Raw genomic sequence first — 9,223 nt, forward strand, 5'->3', positions numbered from 1 at the left:
TATGAGCATTTTCAAATATTAATGTTTTACATAATCATAACTCACTTAAACATTTAAACATCGTAAAAAACCAAAGAGAGAACACAGATAATATTGTTACTTAAAAGTTTGATAATAGGTTAATTCACTCTAATATCAAAATTGATAGTACCTATTCTATTGAAATTAGCGAACGAAAATTTGCTATGTCGCACGTGTTAGACAACACATGCGGGTGCGACGGGTTTGTATTATGTTTACGCTTGTAAACACTGTTTAGGTATCATACTATCATGTAATCATGTTGTATTGTTTTAACATTATACATGTAATGAAAGTAAATCCAAATCAAGTATCAAAAATAGGTAAATATATTAAAATGTATAAAGTATAGGTATATAAATGTAGGCATATCAAAAAAAAAAAAATGAAATATTCATTATAATAATATTATGTAAGTAAAATATTGAACAATAAATATGATGATTCGATTTTACCGTACATATGACTGAGATTCTAGGAGTTATAACAACAATTGTTGTTATATAAACAAATTACAAATTCCATACAGTATTAATAAAAATGTGGCAGCTAAAATGGATAATAATGTGTAGTAAGCAATGCATAATCTGAAAAGAAAATAAGAATAATTAATTCTTAGTCAATAGGTAATTTACGGAAAATATGCGTTATACTGACTTTTGATTCCATTTTCTTCCTTCTGATAATGTTTCCATTGGATCTTTTACAATATACATTCGAATACCTATTACGTGTTTTTTAAAATATTCATTCCAGCTCAATTTGGTTAAATCGAATCTGAAAAGAGTCTGATCTAATTTGGATAATTTTTGTACCAAAGACCTCGTATTATTATCGTTAAATGTCCACGATTTTAAACTGAAGTAAGATATAACTTCGGAGAATTTGTGCATTTTTCTATATCCTTCCATTAATCTAAAACGTAAAAAATAGATATTATATTATATTATTAATAGTTAGGTGTTATTGGTACGCAATATGACATACGTATTTTCTGTAAAAAAAAAATGTTTGTTCTCTAAGTGTCACTTACAGAGGTTTCTTTCCGGTGAGTTTGGCTAAAGAATCAATTATAAATGCTGGTATTATGTGGAGGATAAAACATAAAATTTGGTATTCGTATTTGTTTTTGGATAATCTCAACAGAATTGGTGAAATCTAAAAATGTACGAATTTTTTATCTGGTTAAATGCAACAATTTTCAATATACATAACTAAGTTTAAACCTCTTCAAACCACATACCGCTTTTACAGAAGGCACTTCGCAACCGTATTTTTTGTTCAACGCCGAAAATTCTCCCCATGTCAATGGATTGGCACTTGATGATACGAAATTGTAAATAGGTGGATCAATTAATGTTTCTTTTTCTAAGTTATCAACTTTCATTTCGTTAGAGGCGTTTTGTTCTTTCCTAAAATAATTCAAAAGTTTTTATTTTTATTTAGTCTTGGTACATTTCAATATTGTTGATTACAAATGGTATCAAATCTCGTAGGTTATATTTAATAGACCTGCAACGCGCAATCCATAATTGTACGTAAATTCATGAATCGTATGATCTACCTAGCTATGGCTATATCTAGACGGCTAGCCACAAAGCATTGATTATAAATAGTGATTATAATCAATGGTAGGTATTATAAGTAATCCTCGGATCATCAAAAATCATAAAAATGTACCTAAACTACCAGAATGTATCTTTAAAAAGCATCCGGGTAGGTAACCGTTTTGGTATAGAATTAATAGGTGTCACGTGTATCTTGTCATTAAGTAGGTCACTGTAATAGTAATGTAATGGATGTTAAATTTGAATTTAATGATAAGCGTATTGCATACGAAAAACGATTCAGAGCAGAGATGATATGTCAGCTAATATTATACCTACTAAGTATATTTTATTATATATATTTGTATATATTTATTTATATTATTTATATATATTGCTATGGTAGTAATTAATTTTACAATTAGTAATAGGGACATACGAAGGGGTAGGTTAAACTAATATTTTATTTTAATCCAAACCTTATTAGTATTATCTTACATGTCAAATGTCAATACCATTGTACGATGTACAGTAAAACGGTGTAAATAGTTTCGTCGAATAAATGGCTTAAAATTAGTCTAAATATTTTCCTCTACTTTTTTTTTAGTTTTTCCCGATTAATTGGATTCATATTATGCATTATAATATAGTGAAATATGCATTTCATTTTATTATATAATGTGCTAAAATATTCAATAAAAATATAATAAAATATACTTAGATAGGTACTATGAATTTATGAATTATGTCCAAAACTATCATTACCTACCTAAGTCAAAGAGTAGCTTATAATTTTAAGGGGGATCGGTGGTAGACAGTTTTAAGAAGATAAAAAATATGCAATTTTAAAATCATGCCTGTAGTCTGTAGGTCTTGTAAATGGGTGCGTAGTGATAATTAGTGTGTTAAAATAGATAGTTAAAAAGCATATAAATATAAAATATATTATATATTTTAAATAATTAAAAGAAATATCGGAGCGTTCCCACACGCGCATGTTCACTGTACAAGTCACCCTCTCTGCATTGCGCCAGTGAATAGTAAATAATTTATGCTAATTTGTATGTACTTTTTGTCCATCCTACATTCCTACCGAAAGACCTAACAATGCGATAATAATTCAGAAAACTGATCTGAATTTTTCATAATGTCTGCTTGAGATCGGTCAGTTTACATTTTAAGATTTCTGATTTAAATTCCTGATAATCATCGTTTGGAAATTCCAAAATTTCAAAATATTAAAACTAAATGTATAGTATTTTTTTAGTGGGGGACAGGGGTGAGGGTGAAATTGGAGAAAGTAGACTGATCGATCTCAAGTAGCCATAATAACGAATTCAATTCAGTTTTATAAAGTATTATCGCATTACTAGGTCGATCAGTATGATGAACAAACGATTGATATGTGTTGGCTAAAATAACTATCTGTACCTATAACATCCAAACATAATAAAATTGTGCGTTTTAACATTTTTTTTTAAGTATTTAAGATACTACTCAAATACTTTAATTGTAAAGTATTTCAAATACTACTCAAATACTTTGAAAAAGTATTTGGAATACTTTTCAAATACTTTTGGTTTTTAAAGTGGGTTTCTAATTATCGTAATATAAACACATATAGAAAGTAGGTAATCTAATAGTTATCTATAATAGTTTTAAAGGGAAAATTGTTATTCAACAACTTTTTTTTGGAAATTTGGTTTTCACAAACCTTTGGGCTTCGGCTAACACAGAAATACAGAATATTAAATAAAACTATTATTCTATTATTGTAGTTGACAATAATATTTTTCCAACCAATTATTTCGAATCAAAATAAAATGTTCACAAAAAAAAAACCAAAGTATTCAATACCAAAAAGTATTTAAAATATCATTCAAAATACTTCATGCTGAAAGTATTTAAAAAGTTTTCAATACTTAAAAAAGTATTTGAATACTTTTACTCAAATACTTTTACTTAAATACTTTACAGGACTGGTAATATGAGACGATCCATTTAGTATTTCTTACATTACTACCCAAATTTGAAAAAAGGCGCTGCAAAAATAATCATACCAATGCATATAGATCCTAACTCTATAATGACGACAGACTCTCATAATAATAAAAAAAATACACACATGTCATTGTGAAACTGCATTCGTCGCTCCGTTCGATCAGAATCCAACCTGTTTTGTATTATATTGTTATTTTTTTCCCCTACTTAATTATTGATTGAATATTGAAGGTTGTTTGGTTTTTGTTAAAATGTTTTATTCCTTCCCGTATTAATTTATGGGGATTAGCGTCAAGCAGTTAGCCTAGAGACTAGAAAACGAAAAAACCTATTTTTCATATCGTAATCAAAGTTTTTAAAATTATTCACACAATTTTACAGTAAGGGTATAGGTATAGGTATAGTATAGGTATTTATTTATAAGATAATAACCATAATATGGGATATTATATTAAAATATATTATGCTCAGAATAGTTTTTCATGCGTACAATGATTAATCATTGAATTCAAATTTTACACTTCCAACACAGTGGCCTATACTATATTATACTCAGTGGCGTGGTACGCTAAACAGCAGAGCGAGTTACCTTGTTTTTTATTTATACATAATATTCAATTGTTTTTAGTTTCCACACTGGACATTTAGACAATTATTGTTGCTGTGGAACTAGCCACTCGCTCCATTTTATAATTTATAGAATTTTATGGTTTATAATTATTAATTACCATTTGTTGTGAATATCCCAAGCACAAGCCAACACGGCATTGCTGACATAATCTCCAGGCACGATATCGGCTGTTTTAGTTGAATCGGCATTCATACACCTCATGAGACCAATGCCGGTGGCTGCTACAACTCCTGTCGGCCCATAGAAATTGTTGATCCATCCAGGAACAGGTTCATTATCAGTGGCGATAACTGATATTTTAAATACAAAATGTATATTAATATTATGGATACAAATTTGAAATTATTGCTAATTAATATTATTAGTTATTAGAACGTGCAGTTTAAAGTATTTCTAAAATAAAATATAAAATCCAATAACAAAATAATATAGTACCTATGCATATTACAATATTGTACTTACTCATTGACGGTCTAATAACTCCAATTGGTAACCCTTTGCCATAAGTCATTATTTCGCCCTCGGCAATCGCTTTAGTCATCGCGTAAGTATTTGGCCATTCTCCTAGTAACCTGCAAGGATAAAAATTATTTAATAGGTATACACTACACAGTATGCCTTTTTTTTAAATTTTAAATTAGTACCCAATATACAATCTGTATCAGATGACACAATACAAATATTTATGCTAAGAGTAAAAAAAAAACATGGGTATATTTGAAGAAAGAATCCATCCAATGGTAACACCTAAATTAGATAACCTAATACCTATATATCATAATTTACTGACAATCTATTCAATTATGTATTAGATAAATATTCAACATATACCCTTATTCGTATTATCATGTACCTATAATATGAAGTATATCAGTTTAAGCAATTTAACTTATTATTTTATGTATTTATTAGAATATATTTTTACTTTTTTTAATGTTTATTTTTAAGTTGTTATCATCACAATACAATATATTATACGAAACGCGTCATGAAATTACGAAACGAACTTGTTTATATTATATAATATTATGCATTATATTATTATAATCATATACCTATTATATAATATATCGTATATTAGTATTTACTATTTCCTAGTTCCAATACATTCAACTATTTAAAAATATCGTGATACATAAATACATAATACCTACAATATATGACATAGGTAATATTATTTCTATACGATATGTTCTCAGTGTGAACTACTTACGAAGGCGTAATTCTAGTGATGTATTCGTCGTCCAGACTGTTAACGACCTGCAATAACTTGTCTCCAGTTATAGGTGGTTTGTAGAATATCTCATCCACAACTTCCCTTCCAGCACAATTGGAATAAGCAGTTGAAATATGAACGAAAGCCTAAATCAAAAAGCCATAGTTGTAATAAGGGTGCATAAAATTAAAAATAATAGATCATGATCTGTTCCATTTACTTTCAAGTTTTTAATGTTTTGGCTAATTTTCAATATATCTTGTAAGGCAATTATGTTAATGTTGACAGCTATTCTTAAATGTTCGTCAAACCGTACAGTAGCAGCGGAGTGTATTACTATGTTTACCTTATTTAAAAATTATTTTATTAAATCCAATTATTTACAATAGTTTTAGAATATTATTGTAACAAATTACTTCGTCTTTAATAATGTTTATATATTTTTCTTCGATTCCCATGTTTGGCAAAGCACAATCACCGATAACTGCAGTGATCTTTTCTAAAAAGTTTGGTTGTTCTTTTTTCATTAATTCAAATACCTGAAATGATTTCTCACATTTTACAAAACGAAAATTGTATAAAAATAATAAATTATTGTTAAATGTTAAATTAATCGCACTATATAAACTTATAAGTTATTCCAAAATTAATAATAATTTCGAATAAGTACAAATATTTTTTTCAAAAAAATGATTGAAAAATAATAAAAACATTAAGGTTCTTACAGGGTCATCGAAGAGTTCTTTAAATCTTTCTTCTATTGTTTTTCCTTTTTTCTCTCTGATTAAAATATAAATTCTTTTCACTCCCGAACAAGTCCTTTAATAAAAAATACCAAATATTTAAAAATGTTAATAAATAATTATTGAATTTAAATCTACTGTAAACCTTTTTTATGTCTGATGAACAATTCATTTTTGAAAACTTATTGTTACAACACTTGTTTTCGCAAGTAATTCATTTTAAATTTTATAAATCAAATTACGTTTACTATTTTTGAACATCAGAATATATACATATATTAATATTATTAAATATGAACACTTTATATTTTCTTTCGTTTTTGTTTTTTTTTTTAAAGTTATTTTTGCAAAGTTATAAAGTTGGAAATGGAAATGTTTTTGTGTTTATAGAAACAATCTTAATTTAATATACGTCATATTATCAAAACATTTTGTTCAATAATTATTAAGAAAATAGTTAAAATAATAATGAATGATATTCTAATATCCTAATATCCAATATCTACCCAAATACAAATACTGGAGATGTATATATATTGAATTATTATTGTTATTTGTTAAGAATAAAGGCGTACAATTCTCACCTTATCAATTTATCCAGTATTAAATTTCCCATGAATCCAGTACCACCAGTTAAAAATATTGTCGTATCATTGTAAAATGATTGAATTTCTGATAATTGAGTTGTACTTTCGCAGTTTGAATTGTAGATGTCCATGACTGGAATATCGAGGCAAAGAATCTAGATTAAAAAAAAATAGGTAAAACATCATCGAAAAATATTCAAGTAGGTAATTACATAGTAGAATTATTAGACTGAAGTTATTATATGTGTACAATTTTTCAGTAACCGAACAATAAGTATGTTTTTATTTTTTATAAATAATTGATAACAGTGATTGATTTTAAGCAGGTTATAATAATATTATAATACGCGTTTAAATTTTAACATATTCAGTAAGCTATTGATAATAATAGTTTATAAAGTGTTTATAACAAAGCGTTTACTTTAAATTAAAGTCATCTATTATCAAGATCATATAGTTTCATATAATCATATAATATACCTACCTACTTAAAAATATATTAACATTAACCTAAATATGTTTGAATAACTCGAGTAACTAACAAGTAACAACTATATTATAATTTATAACTAATTGAATAAATTATACCACAGAATATACCAATACCTACAGCATTAGAATAAAAATACATAGAAAATAATTTTAAAAATGGATACAATTTTAGAAATGAAAGTGTGGAAGGTGTTAAACAATAATTAAATTAAATACAATTTCAATATTTAATAGATAAATTGAACAAATCAGAAGTTTAAACAATAAATACAATTTATTTTTGATAAATTTTACATTTTACTACCTATACATTTAGAAAACAATTTACATGTTTAAATTAATTATTTCTAATTACATGTTATATCTTCACAATTATATTTTTTTCATAAATATCGAAAAGTTTAGTTTAAAAAAAACAAAATAAAATGTTAATTATAATATATCAACGTAAAATAAAAGAGTTATTGTTATTAAAATAGAGCTAAAATTTGAAACTATTTTGTGTTAAACTTATAAAGTTGTATTACCTGCTGCGTATAATTTTTTAAAACTTTTTTGGAATCTTAACGGTTTAGTGGAAATTTCACTATTCGAACTTGTGTAATTTACAGGACAAAATATCGTGTTTATTCAAAATACAAATATTAATTTATTTAGTATTGAAGTATGCTATTGTAATTCAAAACATAAATAGATAAAATATTCCCAATAATAAAGTTCGAAAAATGACTAATCCGTTTAGCAAATTAGGCTAATCCGTTTGCTCTATAGTTTAACGTGGACTGCGGCGATTCTCCATTGCACAATATTATTTATAGTACCTATTGTTGATAGAGAATAGGGATAATTTCCCAGAATTCAGTTTACAAACGTATACTACATGCGTATTGGCCATGAAATCTCAACCAGTTTGTGCGTTTTTTTTCTCATTAAATAGTTATAACATACTTGCTATAATATATAGTAGTCTACAGCGGAGGATCCAGTGTTAGAGGAACCGTGAGTCAACCAATTTCAAGAGTTAATTTGAAATCTTAAAAAAGTGGGCAAGTGGGTTCGGTATTTAGCATTGATTATGAATTATGATGTTAGGTATTGTAAGGAGTATGGGACACTGTAATGGATGTTTTAAATTTGAAATCAACGATATAAAATAATTATACGAAAAATGATTCTGAGCAGAGACTCACAGACTGCAGGCTCTATACGCAAGGAAGCCTATATTACTAACTACTAAGTATATTATTATTAACTATTAAGCGATGATATTATTGCTAATTTTCGTGACTTTTACGTATTTTGTCAAGATTTGAACTTTAAATGCGTATTAAAATAAAGGTGGGCAAGTGTGTGTCATTCTGCTGTACAGTATGTTACAATTGCGGCACTGTAATGGATGGTTTTAAATTTGAACTCAATGATATAATAGCATTGTATAAGAAAAACGATTCTGAGCGAAAACGGTCAGCCTATGATATTAGTATATTACTAAGTATATTTGATGATATTATTGTGAATAAATTAATTGATATAATATAACCTTTTTACGTTGAACCTTGTTTTAAATTTTCAATCCTTAGCTATAATTATACGTTTTACGTTTAAACGTAAAACATTTTATAAAATTTTAACAACAAAATAATAATTAAATTTTAAAAGTGATACATTTTGTCAAAATTTAAACTTAAAATACTTATAAAATAAAATTGTGCCCATATGTTTTTAATATATTTCAACAACTATTGTAAAAATATATTAAGAGCCTTGAATTAAATTTTCACGCTTTTTTACCCAGCAAATAAATTTTATTGATATTTATAGAAAAAAAAACTAAGCAAATTGAAAACTGAAAATGTCCGTAAACAGATCAAAAAAAAGTCAAATTATTTTCAAAATTTTATCGTGTATAAAAAATGCTTATATAATAAACATTCAGTGAAATTGTCAAGTATCTATCGTTTTTTAATTACAATAAAATAAGAAAT

The 9,223-nt window shown here is 26.4% G+C and overlaps 1 protein-coding gene across 1 annotated transcript; it reads right to left on the minus strand.

Moving 5' to 3' along the window:
• Nucleotides 1-327: 327 nt before the first annotated feature.
• Nucleotides 328-8,035, minus strand: LOC100160356 (fatty acyl-CoA reductase wat). Its single transcript, XM_001947215.4, has 12 exons — nucleotides 7,766-8,035; nucleotides 6,744-6,901; nucleotides 6,142-6,235; nucleotides 5,833-5,955; nucleotides 5,637-5,762; nucleotides 5,414-5,562; nucleotides 4,663-4,772; nucleotides 4,298-4,490; nucleotides 1,265-1,433; nucleotides 1,055-1,179; nucleotides 679-936; nucleotides 328-608 (listed from the first exon to the last, which is right to left on the minus strand). Exons 2-12 carry the CDS (start codon nucleotides 6,875-6,877, stop codon nucleotides 521-523), a joined length of 1,569 nt encoding a protein of 522 aa, XP_001947250.2. The 5' UTR covers nucleotides 6,878-6,901; nucleotides 7,766-8,035; the 3' UTR covers nucleotides 328-520.
• Nucleotides 8,036-9,223: the final 1,188 nt, after the last annotated feature.

The sequence above is a fragment of the Acyrthosiphon pisum genome, chromosome A1, assembly GCF_005508785.2.
Source record: "Acyrthosiphon pisum isolate AL4f chromosome A1, pea_aphid_22Mar2018_4r6ur, whole genome shotgun sequence".
NCBI classification, from domain to species: Eukaryota; Metazoa; Arthropoda; class Insecta; order Hemiptera; family Aphididae; genus Acyrthosiphon; species Acyrthosiphon pisum.